Consider the following 24,800-nt stretch of genomic DNA (forward strand, 5'->3'; position numbering starts at 1 on the left):
AATATTGAACCACATAAGGTTTTCCATGGAGGTTCAACTTTCTCCCCTCCTCGTGTGTCACCATCGGATTCACCACCTATCATAGAGAAAGAAGGTAACCAAGTACTAAATTGTTAGTACACGTAATGAATAGAAAAATCCAATAATCTGAAATGTAATGTGTCCGTATTAAAGAAACGCCCGCAACAGCAGAAGAACATTCTCACCACAATATCAAAGAAGAACACAAGTCACCCGGCCGATTCCCCGCTGGTAATCGAACATGTGTTAGCAAAAATTGGATTTTATAAATTAGACATATTGGAAGTATCATAATTGTTTCACTATGGCATTGAACATAATGATTTCTTCTATATTTGATAATTAGGTTGCTTTTTAGTTCCTACTTCTTAATACCGGACCACTAATGATGACAATATTGCATGGCAACAAGGATTCCTGATCAATGCAAGAAAACAAAAGACAATGTGTAACAACTATAATGAAGTCATTGTTGGAGGAAAGGCATGGTTGAAAGGGGTTGGTTCCATTCAAAAATACGACATTTGATAATGTTGATCCTTGAATAAATATATTGGAGAAAATAAGTGATGCTCCTACTTATCACCCAAATAGTAGATATCATGGTTTACCGCTGAATTAAACAAACTTTGTGAATGACACACCAAAAACCGGCAAGTTTAATGCAAAGAATGCGATGAATAAGCTCAACCAATTGAAATAGCAAGAAAAGGGCAAAAAGGCCAACAATCACAATAACCGCTTGGATATTTGAAGATGGGGATAATACAATCCTAAACCCGTAAGTTTGTAAGTCAAATAATGACACTAATGTGAGGAATGGATATTGGAACTCCAAATATAGACAACAAATACTAGTCATAATACCAATGATTCAATATTCTCAAGCAGAGGTGCACACAATTAGTAGACCGCACAATGAAAAAGAAACATATAAAACCACCGGAAATAAGGAAGCAATGCCTCTTCTACGATAGCACCTTCCTCAGAAATGACTGGTCTTCTCTCGAGGCATTTTTGACTCATCAAAATCCCGAGCCACATTTGGAGACCCGGTCTATTGATGATCCTTTAACCCCAAAGAAGATGATTAGAAAATCAAGTTGATCTTCATGAAGATGCACTAGCATAGGAAGGAATGCGATGGTTAACCCCGGATCGAAAAACCAAAACATAGCCATGCTTCGAAACTTATAATCAATCGCTCGGACAACGAGGTTGGAATCTATATTGTACATCCAAAACTATTGTCATGGTTTTCACTAGGTCATATGGTACTCTATTATTGTTGTAAATGGAATCTGAAATCCAATTACACTAGCACATTAAGGCCAAAAGTTGAAGGTCATAAATCACTACTCTTAATCTAGGGCCTTCTAGGTTCAAGATTCCAATTAAAATGCTTCGTGTGTTTTAATGATGCAAAACACAAAACAACTTCAATTCGAAATAGCCATTACCGTAAACAAGAATCCAATACCAATTCAAGCCATTATTGCACAACAGCTTTATCTTTCATATGCCAACTACCCCAATGAGGAACATTTAAGTATCTAAGCAAAAGATTTGAAGTAGAGGCTTTCAAGAGAAAACCCACAAAGTTAAGAGCCGCCCAAGATTGATTGGGGACATAATGCTTGAAAAATGTATTTAACCATATTAGTAATTGAGATGATGCCTCCAAGGTTCCAATGATGCAAAGTATTTATTATACCGTTTTTATAAAAGGACAAATCAAAAGGACCCCAAAAAAAAATTAAACCTCACAAACAGATTGTGAAAGGGATCATGGCCAAAATGGTATTTTGTTTTACGGTTAATGTAATTTACGTCTGTGTTTTCTTCTACGGTCAAACAATTGACTTTTTATGTTACATTTAGGCGGGCTAGGAGTAGAACCAAGGTTAGGGATAGGGACAGGGCAACCGCCCCCACCGGGCCTAATCAAAGAATATCAAAGTGTTTGGGCTTGCTTGGCCCGGTTGGGGTCGGGGGGGGGGGTGAACAAAGACAAGAATTTTAGGCCTTGAGTCAAGGCCGAGGCTGGAATGGGCTTTTAGCTAAGAGCATTTGGGGCTGGATTGGGTTTTAAAAAGCCGCACCAGCCCCGTCTCCTCGTTGCAGCCCCATATTCATGTTTTTATCATTACTTAAAACCCGGAACCGCTGGTAAATGCCTCAAAAATTGCACTTTACAGATGAAATTTTAAATTAAATATATCCAGCATCAAAGAGGTTAAAAGCTAAGTTGAGAGCAGAGAATAAACGAAAAATCTAAATCTGAACATACCGGTACTCCTCAACAGGAGTAGAAGGATCTGGTATGACAGATTCCAAATCCAACCTGAAAGCTTTGGCAGAGGACTCTCTAGGGTGATCCTTTGAATGATAATCTCCTAAAACCTTCAACATTAAAAGGATAAGCATTATTCAAATGTCTGAATCATATAAATGAGAGTGTCAGTATAAATTAAACTTCAAGCATAAAATGTGATAGAGATATACCAACTTCCAGGGTGCTCTCTTGCTGCTATCAAGAAGATGAAAATCCTGAACTGAAAGAGAAAGTTTTGACATGCATATTTCACCATCAGGAAACATATCATACCGAAGATCCATCTTACATAATTCAAGCTCTAAACAAACAAGAGCACTCTCGCCACTTGTATTCATGGTGCTTGTGGTAAAGTGCACTCCTCCCCGAGTCATCCCGACCGGCCCCATCATACATTCGCCACCTCATGCCAATATTCTTGAGAAGTAGTCTTCCCTTTGCCTTGGAGATTCCACCCGAAGTTGTAGATGGAACCTCACTTTCTAAGAACTGGAATTCTTCGAGATGGTCACCTACATGTGAAATATGGTTATCTAAAATTATCGGTGAGGTATCCCGATACCATCCACTACTTCCATTTCCACCTTGGGCCACACCCCTTGATTTGTATCCAAAGATTCGAGGCAAGGACCGGTTGGTTGCAGATAACTCTGATGGAGGGCATGATTCGGATAAGTAATAGCCTTCTCTAAATTCTGGAAAACCCTCACCATGTAGGGATGATGCATGAGGGATTCCCACCCCTCGTCCTGACATTGATTCATTAAAAGATAAACAATGTGAAAAAGCTCCAAAGATGACACATATGTAAATCATCTCCAACCAGCGCTCCATCAAGGGAAAAACAGAATTGGGATCCACAGGTATTACATGTGCTTGAACTGATCTTGTCAACATGAAATGCATCCTCACATATCTCATCCATCAGACCCACCACAGAACCACAGTTTGAGTCTAGACTTGAAGCATGGTTTCCAGGAGGTGATGAGGCAGCACTGCCTTCAGAGATTATTGTCTCAGAAATCAAATCATCCCTATCAAGTGCCTGCTGAACATCATTCCACCTAGACTGCAAATGCACAACTGATTCATCCACATCAGGTGCAAAAAGGTGCTGCAGTTGAGCAACCAAATGAAGAAGACCAGATGTTGTATCATGGCAAGTCTCCAAGTTAATATGAGATTCAGAACATTCTACTTCCCATAAGAGGCCATTCTTACAGTTTGTTCTCAACATTGCTTCTACAAGTGCCTCCCTAGCCACTTTAACATAACCCATCTTGCGAAGATGTTCCACACTGTAGGTACTTTTAGCATTCTTGGATCCAGATAATGCACAAAGAAGAAGCCCTAGATCTTGCACCCTTATTTTGTAATCACTGTCTATAGAATTTGACGTAGTTTGATTAGAAATATTCAATGAAGCAGCAGCCAATAGACATGCCACATACAGTTGTCCTGACTCTTCACCGGTCACCAAATTTTTTATGTAGGGCTCGTAACTCAAAGCAGCATCCACCAAGTTAAAGGCAAAAGTCACTTCATAAGGTGAATCATCCACAACTGATTCCTTGTTTGAGTTCTTGCTCTGTGTCATCAGAAGGTAAGCTGAAAAACTAGGTTATTGAATTCAACCAATCCAAACGACCACCTGGTGCACCTATTGTACCGCTTCTGATGGTTATAGACGTAATACATTGGAAACTCTGGGGGTCCCAGAAGTGCACAACAGCAGTACCAGCAGAACCAGCAGATAATACATTGGCACCTTCACCATCACCACGGCCAATTGTAGAGTTGCTACAAGAGATTAGCAGAAGCTCCTTAGATGGACCTCCCGTGATTGAACCCCAAAGTCCACATTCGCCATGGCCCAACCAAACAAAATTTAGCATCACTAATCCCTCCAATATTTGCAACAGATAATAACTCAAACTTCGTACTTTCAACTTCAAACTATAACAGAGCCCTGGAAGTTCCGTCTGCAAGGAAGATTTTATATCCTCCACCTTATCTTATCCACATCAATCAAGTATTTCGACTGCATTCACATTCAAGCAAGGATCGACAATTGTTCCTCGCTTCTCTCCTTGGATTGTCACATGGAGCAGCACTGTTATCACTAGCCATGAATGTTAAACCATCTAAAATCTGACTAAGAAGGCAATGTATATCCTTATACTGAGAATTGTTAAGGTGGATTGAAACAGAAGTAAGATGGAAATGCAGGAAAAATGCAGAGCTCAAAATCATCTCTTGTCGTGTATGAGAATGTGTATTCTCCACATCCTTCATAGTGGTTACAGATGCAAATTCAGAACCATAATCCATCACCTTATTTCGACTCATTGAACACTGGGCAGTAGCTAAGGACTGACCCTTCTTCGCCATCCAAGGACCAGTAACAGGACCCTCCTGCGAAGACATAGTAACGCCAGGATAACGACCTCTCCTGCTAATTACTGAGAAAAACTTATGGGCAGAGAAAGCATGCTTCTGGATGAGTGAGTCATTGCCAATAGGAACTTTACAAGAATTAATGAAATAAAGAAAAATATTCCCAAACTCCAAATGGATGGAACCAGAAGCCCTGCATTTAATCGCCTTTTGACTGCCATCTTGAATTTTTTCCTTTGTCACTGGTGTACAGAAGTCAATTGCAATAAACTGATCCCAGGAAGTATAGCATCCGAAATTAAGAAAATTGCAATTATTACCTGCAACTATTATTTAATAAGGAAAAGTGGATAGATAAATTCTTGTGAGCACAACAATTACCTGCAATATGAGAACTGCATCTCCACATTTTGCATTTACATAGTGTAAACTTTTGTCATCACATTCATGCTTTTGCTCTTCATCATGAAAGGAAAGTACAAGAGAAATCCCATTAACAGTTGCCTTTAGGTTTGTCTCGACATGCTTCTGATCTGCACATGTATATGATAATAAAATAGATAAAGAAATAAATACGCATGGGTTACCCCAGAACAATAATCAAGTGTCACATGTTAAGAACACAGGGACCTCAGGACATAAGATGACAGTGTGGATACCGATATTAGAATGTTGATCAAGAACATACCAGTGGGAATTTGCAATGATCCAGAAGCAAGACTGGATGCAGCAGTTATTGCGCTCAAAACAGAACATGTCAAGTTCCATATACCACTGTTGGCCAATGCTGACTGAGAATTCCTCATTCCATCAAAGCATTCAAAAAATTGATCTATGCTGCAAATAACAGAAAGGCATAATAACTTCTGTTAATAACTGGTGAGCTTGAGGTTATGCTAAACTACCCTTGACTAATACATAAACTACCCTTGACTAGGACTCAGACACTACAACTACTTGATGTATCTTCATGGTAAAATCTAACTTTCTCTTTGGGGTTTGCAAACTAGTCTCAGTTAGGCAGATGGACATTTGCAATTTTCTTTCAAATAATTAAGAGTAACTAAACATATTCAGCTCTAAGGCATATCTACTTAATCACATCATACAAATGGACACTGTTATTTAAATTAAACTTTATAAGCAGAAGGCTGCTAATAAGTTCCTTGCAAATAACATTACCTTATCCTTTTATGATTTGAGGAACTCAATCATTCAGCAAGCTATTTAAAGATTCAGCAAGCTATATAAAGAATCAGAAGAACCATCTGAGTGCTCCGATAAATCCGAAAGCTGCAAGTCTTTTGCAATTTGATCTACGCGCCGACGGATATACCGTACATCACCCCTGAGGATAGCAAATTCTCTCTCAAATCTTGACAATCTAGCTCCATCCGGCTGATCAACACCCTCACCAACCGGTGCTCCTACATTTGCACCCTCTGCTCCTACATCTCCCAATGGTATTCCAAACCGAAAATTACTGGCAGATATTTTTGCATCTTTCTTCTTCATCTTCTTCTTCTTCTTCTTCTTCTTCCCCACTTCAGAATCCACCGCTGACAGATGAATATGATAATGCTCAAAAATGTGTGTCGTCGATTTGCCATAGGGGAGAGCCCGATTAGGTGCCAATCTAGCGCATCGCATCATTTTCATAATGATGTACGGTAGGTTCAACTTGTTACCTGTATGCACACAATAGGTGACATAAGCTTCAAATGAATTTAAGGTGTCATGGTGACCACTGCGAGGTACAACATTGTGTTGCACAATGTATGCAATGGCGTGCGGAAGTGGTTTCAGCTGCCTCAACTTCACATGCCTCGTGTCACCCGTATAATTCAGCATTATATCCCTATATGTCACATCCACATTAATCAAGTCATCGAACTTCTTCTTAGGCTCCCAGAATACTTTTGCACCTTCATTTGAGATTTGTAGAATCTCAGCTAACTTACAAATATCAAACTTTATTTGCACCCCTTTAACTTTGCTTATGGCTCCAATCTCTTCCCCAACTCCTTGGACAATCAAATTCTTATAAAACTCTTTCACCAAGTCCTCATAACACTTGGTATTTACCTCAAGTATTTTTTCCCAACCGATCTCTCTAAATGGCTGCTAGACCTACAGACCTCGAAAGAAGGAATGTCCACTTCCCTTCCTTCAGCTATAGCTTGCTTATTTAATCTTCTGGGATTGCATTGGGGATCATCATCATTGAACCAGCCCCTTTCTTCATCAGCTTCTACCACTGATTTCCCCTTATCCTTTGCCATAGCCTTCCGCTTTGATGGCACATGCTTTCCAGTTGCTGCCATCTTACGGCCCATATACTACTCCAACTCTAATTGCTGCACATATCAAAAAACATATTGGATAATCAACATTTAACACAAATTAAAGTAAACTATAACAAATTTAACATGCAGCCCTAAACTGTAAAATAATAAACAAAAGGGTCCAACCAAATTTAACACAAATTTAACATGCAGCCCTAAACCGTAAAATAAAAAACTAAATGATAGATGCTGTGGCTAATCACATTCAACATGCAAATCCAAACTAATTGGCAGCATAAAACTTCATCAATAATACCAACTCAAACTAATTGGCAGCATAAAACTTCATCAATAATACCAACTCAAACTAATTGGCAGCATAAAACTTCATCAAGCTGCAATAGATGCTGTCTCTAAGGAAAAGACTGTTATGCTAGTCATGCACAAGTGTTATTGACATACTTTTAGAAAGGAAATGTGCCACTAACCACACCTATCAAACAACTGACCCAGGGGTAAACTTGTTCAAGACAAGACTTACAATAAATAGATAAACAAATTGCACCAATTAAACCCACTTGAACAAGGAGACAAATGACAACCCAGATACACCCAGTGACCCTTCATTATACAAGGTCACCGTTCAAAATAGCAGCTCGAAAAATTTAAACTAACCATTCTCTCTACAGGATTTACCAATTGAAATGAGAACCATTAAGACACTCTAAAAGTTTACCCAAATGCATCAATTTTATGCAGTACACAGAAAGGTGCTAGTGTAATTGGATTTCAGATTCCATTTACAACAATAATAGAGTACCATATGACCTAGTGAAAACCATGACAATAGTTTTGGATGTACAATATAGATTCCAACCTCGTTGTCCAGTAGACAGTGAACTGATTATAAGTTTCTGAAGCATGGCTATGTTTTGGTTTTTCGATCCAGGTTAACCATTGCATTCCTTCCTATGCTAGTGCATCTTCATGAAGATCAACTTGATTTTCTAATCAACTTCTTTGGGGGTAAAGGATCATCAACAGACCAGTCTCCAAATGTGGCTCAGGATTTTGATGAGTCAAAAATGCCTCCAGAGAAGACAAGTCAGTTTGGTGGGAGTGATATCGTAGAAGAGGCATTGCTTCCTTATTTCCAGGTGGTTTTATATGTTTCTTTTTCATTGTACAGTCTACTAATTGTCTGCACCTACTGCTTGAGAATATTGAATCATTGGTATTATGACTAGTATTTGTTGTCTATATTTGGAGTTCCAATATCCATTCCACACATTAGTGTCATTATTTGACTTACAAACTTACCAGTTACCTTGCATTGATCAGAATCCTTGTTTGATCAAGAAAACATTAATGTCTATACTTACAGTTGAAGGCTAAAAGAACAACAACATTAAACCCCTCCACAACCCCACAAAAAGGTAAAACAACAAATACTAAAAGAAACCGACCAAATCAAGTTATTACAGAGCATTTTTCATCTTTAATCAACGACCAAATCAGGGTTTCGACCACATCATCAGGAATTTCCATGGTAAGGGTTTTATGAGTTGGTTATTACCTTTTTGAAAGAAGAATCGCAGAGACGAGACGAGACGAGACGAGACGAGACAATACCAGAATCTGAAATCGATTTCTCTAAATCGCAGATGGAGCTTCCCGCTTCTTCTTCTTCTTCTCCGCTTCTTCTTCTTCTTCTCCCGCTTCTTCTTCTCCTCCGCTGCTTCTTCTTCTTCTCCGCTTCTTCTTCTTCTCCGCTCGCTTCTTCTTCCTCTTCGATCTCAACTAACGATGCTTCTTACGGAAGCTTCGAGTAGCCAAAAACGAAAACACCCTAACAGGTCTTCTTCTTCTTCTCTCTCCTGCGATTTCTCGTAACTTCAGATCAGCCAACAACGAAAACAGAAATGAAAATGAAATGGGCGGGTTGGTTTTTAGCTTCGTATATTTGTTACGATTTTGAACTGGTTGTATATACGGTTACCGTACAACCGTATATACGTATATTGGTAGTATGGAATACACCATTAATAACATATACTATACCCGCCAATAACCGCCCGGATGGACCGGTTGGTTTGCATCGACCGAACCGAACAGATGGAACTCGTTCACACGGTAAACGTATATAGGTAAAGGGTTTTTTTCATTATTTAATGAGAAGGATCATCCGAGCCGTCCGATTAGATCGGCCCGGGGGGGGGACGGCCCCCCCGCCGGGGGGGTAACCCCCGGGAAAAGGGGGGGGGGGGAAAAAAAAAGGGGGGGGGGGGGGGGGGGGGGGGGGGGGGGGGGGGGGGGGGGGCGGCCTCACCCCCACCCCCCCCGGGGGGGGGGGGGGGGGGGGGGTTTTTTTTTTTTTTTTTTTTTTTTATAAACAAAAAACCCCAAAAAAAAAGAAAAAAAAACCCCCACTTTATGTTTGAAAAACAAAGACACCCCAATGTTGAGTTTTGATTAAATACTTTAGTCCAAACTGTTAGCAAAGGCCGTTAAGTCTCTGTTTATAGTTTTTTAATTCCCAAAATAACCTTGCCAAAATCTGAAATCAGAATGGAGATGAGGTTCTTTGTTTTGGTCCTGGTTTCTAGGGCTTCACCGGCGATTGTGTTTTTCGTTTCTGCTTACTAATTGCTATTTTTGTTTAGTGAATCTACTGCTGCTTCGTTATTTTTGGTTTGAAAATTTGATTGTTGTTCTTAAATCGGCTCAAGGCTTTTTTGATTCGTGCCTTTCTCGGTTGGGATCTATATCTTCGTCTCCGTTTACTATGCAATCCTGCTTTGCGAGTCTGGTTCGAGATCTGGTGGAGTTACGCTTTGCGAGTCCGGGTTTGACATCCGGTGTTGCATTTTCTAGTATCAACACCGGCTTCTTTGGAAGCCCTGCAACCCTAGATCTCTGTTCTAAGGGTTACGGGGAATCTCTGCCTGAAGGAGGAGCTGGCGTCTGCCAAGTTCGCGGGTGAGAAATTGTTGGCGGTAGCTGCGTCATCCTTTTCTTCCTCTTAGTTCACCTATACAATTTGTTGCACCAGAAATGACTTTACTAATGGCCTACTTGCACACGATCAATTCTTCCATTTAGCTGTAGTTTGTGTGTAGACCTGATGATGCTTTGACCTTCTCTCCTTCGCCAATGACTATCTCAGACCCAGTTCTTTCAGCCCAAACTTCGAGCTGATCACTAGTGAAGAAGGTGAATTTGATCGAAGCAGAGTCCTAGTGAGGAAAATGGTGATAAATAAATCTATAACCTCGACCACAACGGCTAGATCCCTCATACCCACTTGGAATTTGCAAGAGGAACCTGAAGTGCAGCAGATTGGACAAAAATTATTTTTGATTCGGCACCATTCCTGCAACAAGGAGCTTGGTTAATAAGAACGATTTATTGGCCCTTCAAAGATGGAATCCGAACACTGTACCTCATCAACTGCAGTTTAATTCTTTTGAGATATGGGCAAGTCTAATCTACCACCAAATTTATATTCTATTGAGATGGCTAAGCTACTTGCAAACAAAATCGGATTATGCAAGAGAGCAAAAATCTTATCAAAACTCAATGACTTCAGCAGATCACTGGCAGTGGAAGTTCTTATGAGATTGGATGCTCCTATTCGTCCAAGAATCAAAATCAAGCCAAGAGAAGCTGTCTTCCTGCCTCCATTGAAACAAAATGCCATGATTAAAGCCGGTTTCCATAATTTTAGTTCCAGATTTAAGCTTCCCGGCATAAATGTCGTCTTGCAAGCGTTCTACGACCTTAATCGTGATTTTTGGACCAAAATCAGATACTGACGGAGCTTCTTTTATCTACAGATTCGATAAGTATCGGCAAGATTCCAGTAGAGAAGTAGCTACGACATCGATCTTTCTCTTCAAGTTCTTCGGTATATGCTAGGTTTTTTCTCATTTTAGAAAAACCAGAGAAGATTTTATCAAACATCTTTCTTCGCTTTCTCTTTGATCAATCAACCTAGCTAACATACATGAGGGTATAATAGTCTTTAAGATTATACAACTAACCATGTTAATGGAAAAGGACTTATGTGTTTTTCAAACATAAAATGGGGTGTCAGTGCTTTTACTCCTCCATTTTGGGGTGCCAATGCAATTTACTCTATTATATATAACTCTACTTAACCAGTTGCGGGGGAAAAATGTAATATATGACATGTGTTCATAACATGTAATGTTAAGTAAGAGAAACAGTAGGCACTTCAAGAAGTTTGACACTTCTTAGAAAAAAAAAAGGAAAATTTTAGGAACATCTCAAAATAAACAATAAAAATCACAAATATTCAATAATATATTCAGTTGGCAAGCACTCTAAAATGTCTCTTAAAATAGTACAATGGTACACTTCGTTAATAGATTCCGTATAGTTATGGTTAGATAATTTATAGTTCTTAAATTACTCTTAACGTTGTTACTTTTTTATTAAGGATAATTACTATTGGTCCCCTGTACTTTGATTTTATTACTACTGTATCCTTTGTACTTTTCAAAATTACTAATCCAACCTTCAACTTTGTCTATAATTACTATTGCCCCCTACCGTTAAGTTCCGTTAGTTAACTGATGATGTGGCATCTTTATATTTTCTCAAAAACCCCAAAATACCCTTATACTTATCTCTTTACTTATTTACCCTTTTGTCAAGTTACAGTAGTACCCTTAATTAACTGTGGACAAAAAAATAACTATAATCCGTATTATTCTCCAAAAAAAAAAACAAAAAACAAAAAAAACAAAAAAACAAAAAAAAACAAAAAAACAAAAAAAAAAGCAAAAAAAAGCAAACAAACAAACAAAACAAACAAACCACCAAATAAAGAAAGAATGATTGAATAAAACTCAAATAGAAACTGAAGATGAAGGAAAATCGAATTCAACTCAAATTGGAAACAGAATATCACCTAAAATTTTTTCAAAATAAATGAAGTTTAGTGAATGTGGGAAATCAAATCGGATTTGGATTTTTCCCATTTCATTAATTCAAAATAAATGAAGTTTAGGGTAAAATTGACATTTAATATGGTTTTATAAATGGGGTAGCATCGTCTTTTGATTTCTTAATTTTAATGAAGGGCAAATTAGACATTACATATTCAAACTTAACGGCAACTTAACACCATTATAAGGAAGGGGGGCAACAGTAATTTCGTAAAGAACAGGGTTTTATTAGTAATAAAATCAAACTACAGGGGCAACAATAATTATCTCTTTTTTTTTATTATTATTATTATTATTTAGTCTTGTGACTTTATAGTATTATCTTTAACCACTTATTTGTAATTTCTTATTTTATAATTTTAGGATGTTTTCTTTTGATACATGTCATCCATCTCCTTCATTTTATTACCAAAAACCCCCCAAAAAAAAATCATCTATGTTCCATTGTTCCGACTAAAATGAGGGGAGAAGGACGGTTATGAAATCTATCTTCTAACACTAGAAGAGATCAGAGAGGAAATGGAGATGGGGTCTGAAATTTAAATCTTCAAAAACAAAAGTTGAAAGAAAAAAGAAATTGTTAACTAATGAAAGAAATCAAGTGGGTACAATGATAAAGAGAAATTGAAAGTGCTTTCAGAGAACAGGTGAGAAAGGCTGTAGGAATTCTTCCAGTCAAAGCAATTGTGCTTCATTTGCATACTTAGATCCTTTTGGGTCAGTGACGGTTAGATTTTAGAAAATGCAGAGATTAGCAGTTACCAGACCTCTTCGAATATCATAGAGAACACCTGTAAGTGTAGGAGAGAGAGAGAGAATGGGGGTAGGTGGAGTTATATTAGTTCTACGAAGAAGAAGAAAAAAATAAGATCAAGTTCAAGCAGATAGGAAATGGGATACTTAATTTCATAAATTAAGGATGACCCATAAATATCTGGTCTGCCATGTTTTGGTACTGGACTGTATTGCTTTATCTGGTAGCAATTTGTCAATCGCCAAACACTTAGGCTGCGTTTGTTTGCTGAATATAGGTAGGGTGGAAAAATTCTTGAAAAAAGTGTAGATTTCTTACTTTTCATTTAAATCCCAAAATGGCAGATTATTTGGTTGATTGGGGTGGGAAAGTGAAAGACATGTGACAGCCCAACTTTCCCACCCCAAGCCATTTTAAAATCCCACATATTTGGTGGGACTTTGTCGGTGATACGGAGAAATTATGATCAGACCGGGTTCATACCTGGTCCGACCCTCGACCCCGGTCGAGACGGAAAGAACCGATTCGCTCCCGAGCAAACCGGATCCAGAAGATGGCTTGCTGAAGAAGAAAGCTTACTCGGCTGCAAACGTGCCCTAATCCTACTTATGGATTAGGGTAATCACCCTAATGATGGCACACTCGAATTGACGGCTGCGGATAATCATTATCGAAGGGATAAACATCGTATAACCTAAAGGTTATCCCAGGAGTCCTCTACTAGTCCAAACTAGTAGAAGTCTATTGCTCAACGGATCTCACTGATAAGATCCAACGACTACCCGAAGAAGGCTCAAGTGCATCCAACGAAAGAGATTCGAAGGTACACTCTATATAAACCTCACTACCATCAAGGTGAGGGAGATCGAAAAAAGGATACTATCTGAGACTCAGGTTCAGATACATACTGATAGACCTAAACTATCAGCGATCTGCTATCTAGATCACCTTTCCCAGTTCTTCATTCCGTAGCTCTGCGCTTCTAGCAGAGCCGTTTGTGATTAAGTTCATCAACTGACTTAGCCTTCGGAGGTGGACTCCCGACCCCAGCGATCGGGCCACATCTAACGCTTTCATTTTGCAGGACATCACGTGGAGATCCAACGGCTGAGCAGATTTTGGACGCATCAATTGGCGCCGTCTGTGGGAAACGACTTGAAAAGCCATGGTGACTAGATCAGCAGCCGCAGCAGCCGCTGCACAACGCAATTCCGGTGTTCAGATACCTGGAGTGAATAATCCAGATATTCCCCAGAAAAGTCAAAATCCTATCGAGGTGGATGGTGGCCAGGGAGGACGTAATCCTCCTCCTGATACAATCCAAGATCAATTGGATCAGGTAAAGATTCAACTCTTGGAGGTGAGCCAAGCACTCCGCATGCTCACCAGACGAGTGGTTTTACCACAAGAGCCTGATCAGCGTGATTCAGGGAGACATGCATTGCCACGTGACCAGAGACTGGCTGAAGACCGGAATATTGATCAGAATTTCCGTGAAGGAGACCGAGGACTTCGGAGGATCGATGATCAACCGAGGCGAGACGATCGGTTCGACAGACCGCAAGAGAGTACAACCGATTCAAACACAAGGTTGGATACTGGGGGTAAGAACTCACTCACCCACTGTCAAAAGAACCGTTCGTGATGATCGAGCAGTTCGTGACGAGAGGAATGCTCGGGAAGGACGGGCTGTTCGTGATGATCGAGTAGCACGGGATGATCGTGTTAATCGAGGTCGTGATCATATTGCTGAAGATCACCCGACCTAGATTGGTCAAGAATTGGCCAACATCAATGAGAAATAAGGGCAGTTGGCTAAGGGAAGAATAACTGAGGATATTTACTCAGTCATTCAGAAGACTCCCTTTGCTGAGCCAATTGCGGGATATCGGTTTCCCCATAACTTCCATTTGCCTACCTTCTCAACATTCGATGGCTCCGGAGATCCAACAGCTCACATCGGCTATTACCAATAGACCATGGCAGTTTCAAGTAATTCTGATCAAATTTTATGCAGGGTTTTTGGTTCTTCTCTAATTGGAGCAGCACAAAAGTGGTTTTCTAACCTCCCCTCTGGAAGGATCGTAAACTTTGACGAATTGGCGCGCCAATTCATAGGGCGATTCCCCGAGTGGAATACGAGTCAAGAAAACGGAAGAAACCTTGTTCTATGTCAAACAAGGAAAGAGCGAATCGATCAGAGAGTTTCTTAAAAGATTCAACAAGGTGACGATGGAGATAGAAAACTTGGATGAACAAGTAGCAAGAACTGCTCTATTCACGGGACTCACTAATCAGAAACTCCTGGAGTTATTACTACAGGATATTCCTGCGACTTATGCTTGAGTTGGTACAGAGATGCCGAAGCGTGCTGAAGTCATGGAGATTCTAGATGCGCGCCAAGGAGATAATAAAGTCTCCAATAAGGAACAAAAGGCTCCTAAGCAGAAGCAGAAGCCAAAGAAAAATGTTCGCGATCGAGTTGGAAAATCCCAGCCTTGGCGCCAAAGGTCCCCCAGTAAAAGTGAGTACACTCCATTGAATGCTCCTCGGGCTGATATTTTGAATATCCTCAAAAGAAAAAATATTTTAAATTGGCCGCCTAAAATTCTTTTGAAACCCGGAGAGCAGCAGGATCGGGAAAAGTATTGCCGATTCCACAAGGACTATGGTCATTATACTAATGATTATCGTCATCTGAAGGCAGATATTGAGAGATTGATATCTCAGGGACATCTGTCCAGTTTTGTTAGCAGGAGAAGGGAGGAGCCACGTGAGCCACGTGCGGCTGCTCCAAAGAGGGATCGTTCGGTTAGTTCGGAACGATCAAGGGAGGCCCCAAAGTCTAAGAAGGGCAAGGAGGTGATTGAAGCTACTAGGTCACCGATCTTTACCATCTTCGGAGGACCAGAGCCCGAATCACTCCGGAGTCTGAAAACAAAATCCAAATTTGTTGGAACCGGAGAGACGCAGAAGCGGAAGAAGCTGAATGGTGAAGATTCTATCACCTTTAGCGAGGAAGACGAAAGAGACGTTTGTTTACCTCATGATGATGCTATAGTCATCAAGGTAGAGATTGCACGGCGGGAAGTGCATAGAGTTTTGATTGACACAGGGTCTGCAGCTGACCTAATTTCTTACGAAGTGTATCAAAAATTGAAGGTGGATCAGGACTTGATGAAACCTTCATCCACACATCTATATGGCTTTGCAGGGTCATCTGCAGTGGCAGAAGGATCGGTCCAGCTGGATTTATCCATTGGAAGTTTTCCTAAGGAAACAACTGTCCGAATAAATTTTTTGGTGGTTCGAGAACTACCAGCCTATAATATGATTCTCGGGCGACCATCTTTATCCAAGATAGGAGCTATTGTTTCAACAAAACAAATGAAGATAAAATTCCCGACTGATATGGGAATTGGTCAAGTCTCCTCTGACCAAGAGATCTCTCGGCAGTGTTATGTTGCCTATTTAAAGGACAAGGAGGGTCCGAGGAAGGTAACTGCCCTCCCCATAGAAGTTCGAGATGATCGGGAAGAGACAGAGATGCAAAGGCCTGAACCAGTGGAGAAGCCGGAGCAAATTCAACTGTGTACCGAGGATAAGAAAAAGATTACTTATATCGGGTCCGAACAATTTGGAAGAGTTTAAAGATGAGTTGAAGTTATTTCTTCAACAGAATAAAGATGTATTCGCATGGTCTGCTGAGGACATGCCCGGAATCGATCGGGCCATTGCAGAGCACAAACTCTGGATAGACCCTAAGGCGAAACCAGTGATACAGAAAAAAAAGAAATTTCTCCATTGAAAAGTATGAAGCCGTTCAAAGTGAAGTTGAAAAACTTAAGAATTCTGGTTTCATAGAACCAATTGAGTGCCCAACTTGGTTGGCCAACGTGGTGATGGTGAAAAAGGCAAATGGGAAGTGGAGGATGTGTACAGACTACACGGATCCAAACAAAGCTTGCCCGAAAGATTGCTACCCGTTGCCTCGGATTGACCTCTTGATAGATGCGACTGCAGGATATGAAACTTTAAGTTTAATGGATGCCTACTAAGGGTATAATCAGATCCTTATGAATAAGGAGGATGAGAAGTATACGGCTTTCATGACTGATCGTGGGAGCTATTATTACAAGGTCATGCCTTTTGGCCTAAAGAATGCAGGAGCAACATATCAGAGGGCCGTCAACAAGATTTTCAAAGAGCTGATACGAAAGAATGTTGAAGCTTATGTTGACGACATGCTAGTGAAAAGCTTTACAAAAGCAAATCATATTGCAAATTTGATCGAGGTTTTCTCAAGACTAAGGAAACATCAAATGAAGCTAAACCCGAGAAAAATGTGCCTTTGGAGTCTCCTCGGGCAAATTTTTGGGCTTCATGGTATCACAGAGGGGAATTGAGGCTAATCCTGCCAAAATACAAGCTCTGATTGATATGGAGGCTCCCAAAACCGTTCGGGATGTACGGTGTTTGACAGGGAGAGTTGCTTGCTTTAAATCGATTTATCTTCAAGGCACTTAAAGAGACTGAAGGGCGGTAAGGAAGCAAAGTGGACTGAAGAGTGCCGAAAGCTTTCGAGGAATTAAAAGAAGCACTTGGACAACCACCGATCTTGTCCAGGACAGAGAAGGGGGAAATATTACAGCTATATCTAGCGACGTCCCTTTCGGCGGTCGGTGCAAGTACTTGTTCGGGAGAAAGATAAAAAACAGTGGCCGATTTACTATATAAGCCACGTGTTGTTAGATGCGGAGACGAGATATTCGCAGATTGAGAAGCAGGCTCTGACTCTCATGATGGCCGCCGGGAAGCTAAGGCCATATTTTCGAGGCTCATCCAATTGAGGTATTTACAACTTTTCCTCTTAGTAAAGTTCTTAACAAACCTGATTTGTCCGGAAGGATGGTGTCCCGGTCGGTTGAGCTCAAGCGAGTTCCAAGTGAGTTTTAAGCCCGAAGCGCAATCAAGGCTCAGGCATTAGCCGACTTTGTAGTAGAAACTACTGCTTTGGTGGAACCCACCATTGAGGATCCCATTATACCAACCACTTGGGAGGTATATGTGGACGGTTCGAGTAATAAAGATGGAGCAGGAGCTGGAATTCTATTAAAAAGCCCAAAGAGGATTCATTATTCGATATGCTTTGAGATTCGCATTTGATGCAAGTAATAACGAAGCGAATATGAGGCTCGATAGCGAGGACTTCGGTTGTCAAAAGCATTAGCTATTGCGAGACGTTACTATTTATAGTGACTCTCGACTTATAGTCAACCAAGTCCAGGGGGAGTATGGCATTAAAGAACCACGCTTGCAAAAATATCGGGAGATAGTGCGGGCATTTCAAAACCAATTTCGGAATTTGAAGATATCTCGGATTTCGAGGAATGAAAATTCAGTGGCGAGATGAGCTATCCCGACTAGCCAATGCCAAGGAAAAGAATCTAGACCCTTCGGTCTACATTGAAGAGATAACTTTTCCAAGTTATCATGAGAAAGAAATTTCTTATATTGAAGCGAACGTTGTTGGATGGATCCAATAATCGAGTATCTAAGGGATGACAAATTACCCGAGGATCCAAGTAGAGGCAAGGTTGATCAAGATTCGATCAGCTAGATTTGTCATTGCGAATGGGAGACTATACAAAAGATCTTATCTTGGACCCCTTATGAGATGTATAGGCCCCGAAGGAGCAAAATCAGTTTTGGCTGAGGTTCATGAAGGAATTTGTGGAGCTCACATGGGTGGCCGAGCCCTGGCCCACAAAATTCTAAGACTTGGGTTATATTGGCCTAAGGTCCAAGAGGCTGCTATGGACTACGTTCGTCGATGTGGTAAGCTGTCAAATTCATGCTACGATATCGAAGCGCCCGGCGGAAACTATGACTTCAATTCTAAATCCCATTCCCTTTGCAATGTGGGGAATTGATATCATGGGCAAATTCACCAAAGCATCAGGTGAACGGGAATATCTGATAGTAGCAATTGATTACTTCACAAAATGGGTAGAGGCCAGTGCACTGGCGGCAATTACTAAGAAGAAAGTGGAGAAATTTGTGCTTGAATCAATCATATATCGCTTTGGGATTCCAAAGATTATTGTCACCGACCATGGTACTCGGTTCGACTCGTCCACAATTTGAGCAATTCGTGGAACATATATGATCGAGCATCATATGTCCTCGGTGGCATACCCCCAAAGCAATGGACAGGTAGAGGTTACTAACCGAACGCTACTGGAAGGAATAAAGAGAAGACTCGAAGCCGACAAAGCTTCTTGGGTCGAAGAACTTCATAATGTCTTGTGGGCTTATAGAACTACGGTTCGAACACCCACAGGAGAAACTCCATTCAGGTTGGCATATGGATCCGAAGCATTGGCACCAGTGGAGATAATGGCAAGGACGTTACGGGATCGTGAGTTCGAGGAAAAAGCAAATGAACAAGGACTGCTTGATAGTCTTGATTTGTTGGACGATGTTCGGGCAAAGGCAATAGCACGAACTCAACATTATCAAAGAAGGATAACGTCTCATTATAATACTCGAGTGAAGAATCGTCGGTACTTAGCCGGAGATTTGGTGTTGAGAAACACCCTAGCTTTCGACCCGCGTCACCAAAGAAAATTGGACCCTTCCTGGGAAGGACCTTATATGGTTGTGAAACCGGTCGGTTCAGGAGCTTACAGGCTGAAGAACGTCAATACCCAAAAAGAGTTGGATCGTTCGTGGAATGCCAGGCATCTCAAAAAGTTTTATCCTTGAGGATGATTTCAATTTTGTTCGCGATGTAATCATTTTCAACTCAATCAATGCAATTTTAGGCTTTCAACAAACTATCTTTTGATTGGGGGGCATCATACACCACATTCAAGAACAAGATCCAACTACAAGGCATCGGATGAAAATTCGTATGGGTCCTTCAACACTTATGGAAATTTTTTGAACCTTCTTAAGTCGAGGCATCGGATGAAAATCCGAGTGAGTTCCTTTTGCAAGGCGTCGGTTTGAAACCCGAGTGACTTCCTTCGAGACTTATTGAATTTTTGAATTATCCTTAAGTCAAGGCATCGGTTTAAAACCCGAGTGAGTTCCTTCTCAGACTTATTGTATTTCTCCGGAAATCCTTAAGTAAAGGCATCGGTTTAAAACCCGAGTGAGTTCCTTCTCAGACTTATTGTATTTCTCCGGAAATCCTTAAGTAAAGGAATCGGTTTAAAACCCGAGTGAGTTCCTTCTCAGACTTATTGTATTTCTCTGGAAATCCTTAAGTAAAGGCATTGTTTCAAACAACTAAGACCTAATGCAACGGCGATTCAAGTGGCTAGCAAAGTTCAAAGATAAAGTAATTTCTTATTTCTTCAAAAGATCCAAAGAGGCCAGTATCAAAACAATTACAAGAGCTAGATACAATCTTCGATCAAAGAAGAAAGTCATCATAGGTGACTGTTAAGAAGTTATACAAGATCGACGCGACTTTGCTAGAACAAACATATGAGTCAATCATTGGTGGGGAGTCAAGGAAAAGAAGAGAAGAAATGAGGATTACAAAAATATTTCGGCATGCATAAAATCCTCCGCAATTTCATACTCTTTGTCCAGCTTGTCCAAGAGAAGAATGGTCCTCGACCAAACTCGCATTCAGTACAAGCTCGTCATAATTGACTTCTTCCAGCGGAGAATAAACAAGAGAATCTTCCAAATATTGCATAATATCTGAATCGGAAGGTGGAGGATCAATCTTATCCTTGGTCCAGTCGGGAGGAGGAATACCCAGGTCGGTAAATACTTCAGGATGGCAAACAACACTGTAGGGAGTCGTATCAAAATGAGGATCGTTCCTTAATATTGATTCCCATACTTCGTTCTAACCATCCCGGTACTCCTGCAAGTTATAAGCATTCAACATATCAACAAAAGGCTTACTGTGTAAATACTTGAAGACGCAGGCTCTGCGAACATCAGTTGGAAGGGATTCGGGCAAAGGAAAGACAGCTTGCCTTTCGGGTAACGTTTGAGATCCTTTGGCTCCGACTTTCCAACTGCTCGTAGCAGTCGCCGGATCTTCTCCCCGGCATCATCCAAGTCCGACCGAAGACGACCAATCATCGAATTTTTTTCTCCCTGCCACCTCCCAAGCTAGATTCCGAAGGCGAGCAATCTCAAGCATCTTTAGCTTCGAGAGATTTCCGAAGCCTAGAAACTTCATTGCTCAATCTCATCGAGCCTAGAAACCTGCTTCCACTTGGTTGTGGAAGTTAACAGCAAGACTCCTGCAAACAACTTCCGAGTTAGCAAGGAGCAGAAAAGTAATTTTTCAGAATTAGAGGATAATGAAGAAGACTTACATCACCAGTGACTTCGTAAAGACTTCATCCGGAAGTTTGGAAAGAAGCTGCGCTCTCGAAGTCATTCGAGCAGCAGTACACCATTCCAACGCTCTGTCAAACTCGTTTGACACTAATTCGAGCAAAGGATGAGAAGGATGAGCTACACCAAGAGAAGGATGAGCTTCATCACTTGTCACCCGACGGCGCTTCCTAGTGGCAAAATCCTCCAACTCGGAAGGCGAGGAGGAGGATGCCAAACAAGCACTAGAGTTAGAAATAGGAGCAGCACTGCTGGGACCACACCTTCATCGACGCCAACATAGTTGCCTCGGATGCCCGAAGAGTCTCCTTCGGGGGTGCACCAATAGGCTCACCAGCAGGAGCGCCGGCAGTACCATCGGCAACAGAGTGATCAAGATCTTCCTGGGAAAGACGAGCGATCACTTCGGGCAAAGGAGGCGCAGGGACGGCATCAACGAAAGCTGCGGGAATCGACTTGAAGATTCACCGGCAGCGATCGCCTTATGCTTGGAGGATTCACTAGCTGAAACCACCGCACGGCCCCAACCACCACCGACGGAACGATTTTCTTGCAAGATTTTGCTCGATAAAGTTCGGGTTGATCTTGGGAGCCACTATGCAAAAAAAAAAAAAAAAAAACCAGCCGTATCGATACAGAAATAAACGACAACAACAGGGGGGAAACCCTAGTTTTCTATAACTTCTGACAAAACAATAAACTAAACCCCAAGTATAACTACTATGCAGTTTACTCAAGGGGGAAGTGGGGAAAGAGATGAGTAATCAAAAAACTCACTTTTTCAGAAGTTGATAGAGCTGTTGTTAGAGTACGAGGAATACGGAAGCAGGCCGAAGGACGAAAGGTCGCTTTGGCACTTTAGCAAATCTAACTTGCAGAAGTCAGGATAGATGGAGAGTACCCACGAAGGCTTTAAATAGCCTCAGGTACTAAGACGACGGTTGAAGGCTAAGGACAACCGACGACCTAGATCGAAATGACGCTTCGAAATCCGCAGAAAGCAAGATCAACGGTCGAAGGGATGCCACATGGAAACATGTGGAAGCGAGCACCTGATGCAGAGATACCTCCAATCGTCGCACCACCATTAAAATAACGGATGTATTTCCGATTCATTGGAAACAGTGAATGGTATACAAAGGCAGGAAAATGTTTGAACTTCGCAGAAGGGAAAACGTGCGGACTTTGCAATAAATGAAGTAGTGGGGAAGATTAATGCATCTTCCCGAAACGCATCTTCACAATTTTTCTACAAGATTATTATTCGGCGAGGAATGAAAAGTAAAGTGATAAGTTTTATCATTAATACTTTGATATTCAAGGCAAGATTTCGGCAGGAGACGGGGAAATTTAGAGGCCAACATGAAAAAAGAAATGTCTATTCATTAAATTGAGGGTAAATCTTTACAAAAAGACAACTCCCTAAGCCTTTTCTTCATTGTTGCCCGAGGGACCCTGGTCGGGAGAACTTTTCTCAGGATCATGAGAAGAGCCTTCCTCAAGAGTAGCATCGGCTGAGTCCTCTACAGCAACAACTTGAGACTCGGCTTGTGATTTCTCCTCTGGAAGTGCCGGCTCGTCATTCAGGTATGCCTCATATTGAGGGTCAGCTGGAAAAGGATCATCTTCTTCCTGATGTCACGCCCTCCCAGCCGGTACCCTATCTGGCATACCCGAGAGTGTGATCCATAGCCCGAAGATCAGGTATCGAGTGATCAACCTCCCACATAAACAATAACATAATCATGAACAATCATAACAAGAGTGCGGAAGATAAATCATAGATCCAATAAAGAAAGAATGAATCATAAATGAATCAGAATAATAGATATAATCAGAGTATCAAACAGATAAGTAAAGTGAGGCAAAAATCCCACTTTACAACCAGCGGAAAAGTAGCTCTAAAGAATAAACTAGACAAAACCTAATCCCAGTAGCAAGTACATTGGGTAACTAAATTGTTCTCCACTTTATAGACAACATCCTTGTAAGTGTAAATCTCATAAATGGCACAAGGACGCTTCCACTCAATGGTCGGACTAAGCATCGTACGGAGCATAACTACTCGCGGGATCTTCAGAGTAATTGTGGTAACCGCAATCACCTTCCCCGGAGATATGCCTCTTCGCCTTGCGCTTCTTCATAGGGACCGTCATAGTACTCGGTACTGCAGGATAGTCTAACAACATTGTACAATAAAGGAATGAGTTTCAAAGAAACTCAAGAAGGCGATTAAAATCCATAATAACATAAATGGCAGGATTCAGAACAAACATAAATGCAATATGATATGAGACAAGCAATGAATGAATGAATCTAACTCTATGTATGCTGGTCTCTATTGGCAGACATGCTTTAAGTCATAGCACCATACTTCTTTAGGAAAGTCCACTCACATCCTCAACCATTAAAGATATCTTGGATTCTCTCACGGATCATTTCACCGGTCTTGAGCAGCCGATTGGTAATGGGTCCTTCATCCCTCGGGACAAACCTTGGCGGGGGTTAAGTCAACACACTCTCTCACAACCATTTGGTATAAATACTGGCGCATGTCGGGGTAAAACCTAGCCAAATGCAAGTCTTCTACTTAGTTACATCAAGTCGGATCCAGATACGTCCATTCCTCATCCCTGACGATCCTTTCCGGTATCCTTCACACTAGAGTCCTCATAGTCCCTGACTACGGACTCACCAACCCTATTGATCATCCACATATGGTAAACGGGAAGCTCTCACGTCCTCTCACGGGTTGGTTACCGGTCTTAAGCGCCCGTGAGCCCAAGTCTAACCATATGCAACCCTACCAATAAATGGCCCCCACAATGTGATTCCTGTCCTCTCACGAGTTGGTTACCGGTCTTGAGCGTCCATGAATCCCCATTGCTACTACGGGTCGTTCGGTCTCAATACCCCTCCGATTAGGGTCTGACATAACAGGACATCCTAGCCAAACACTACTAGACAATCCTAGATATGTCATCCAACAGTTTAGGAAGGTGTCCGGAGGGCATCTCCGGGAAACATCCCATAATATTCCCGTAGTAGTCCAAGGACAGAAGTGTCAAAAGGACACCTCTCCTTTCCAAACCATACTTAAGCATACACATGCATCAATTCATATCATCACATATATGGTAACTTCATATATGGAAAGAAATCAATAATTACAATAACTTGTATAACATTGGTAAGTAAATCATACATGAATCAATTCAATATGAATAAGTAATGCTACTGTAATCAAAGTTATGCAACAGTAGTATATCATTGTAAGAATCTAATTTAGGAATCATATCTATGATATTCAAATATAGAAACTAGATTCATGCTATCTATGTAATTAAGGAAATAACCATCCTTACCTTTTATAACTCGCAAAGGAATCCTAAGAAATCAAGTAAGATCTCGGCAAACTTGAGAAGAAGGTCCTAAACAAGTATATACAACATATTAGGAAAGATCCCTAACAGAAAAGATACCAAAACATCCAACATAGACCAATTCTGGAGTTGCTGTACTCATTGGTCGAGTGGATTGGTCGACTGGTCCAATCGACCAATCAGTCGACCAATGCAGACAGTAGCCTAAAAAAAACAGAGTTTTAAGATATGAAATCCGAATTTGGTGGTTCAAAAGGGTACTAATCAAGGGTAGACTAC

General features: G+C 41.0%; 1 protein-coding gene, 1 long non-coding RNA gene and 1 pseudogene across 2 annotated transcripts in view; all 3 read right to left on the reverse strand.

Moving 5' to 3' along the window:
• Nucleotides 1-924: 924 nt before the first annotated feature.
• Nucleotides 925-5,162, reverse strand: LOC148998846 (autophagy-related protein 2-like; annotated as a pseudogene).
• Nucleotides 5,163-5,180: 18 nt separating this feature from the next.
• LOC148998847 (uncharacterized) lies at nt 5,181-8,687 on the reverse strand. The gene is made up of 3 exons (XR_016171096.1): nt 8,615-8,687; nt 5,442-5,590; nt 5,181-5,286 (listed from the first exon to the last, which is right to left on the reverse strand). It is a non-coding gene; the product is annotated as an uncharacterized LOC148998847 (long non-coding RNA).
• A 1,449-nt stretch (nt 8,688-10,136) lies between these two features.
• Nucleotides 10,137-24,800, reverse strand: part of LOC148998848 (gamma-glutamyl peptidase 5-like) — a 71,976-nt gene continuing 57,312 nt past the window's right edge. Inside the window, exons 5-6 of the mRNA XM_089141669.1 lie at nt 10,339-10,411; nt 10,137-10,274 (exon numbers count right to left, since the gene is read on the reverse strand). Coding sequence (XP_088997795.1) covers nt 10,137-10,274; nt 10,339-10,411 — 211 coding nt within the window. The remainder of the gene's footprint in view (nt 10,275-10,338; nt 10,412-24,800) is intronic.

This window comes from Hakea prostrata, unplaced genomic scaffold (assembly GCF_041222555.1).
Source record: "Hakea prostrata isolate BN-2017 unplaced genomic scaffold, UWA_Hpros_2 contig_111, whole genome shotgun sequence".
Classification (NCBI taxonomy): domain Eukaryota; kingdom Viridiplantae; phylum Streptophyta; class Magnoliopsida; order Proteales; family Proteaceae; genus Hakea; species Hakea prostrata.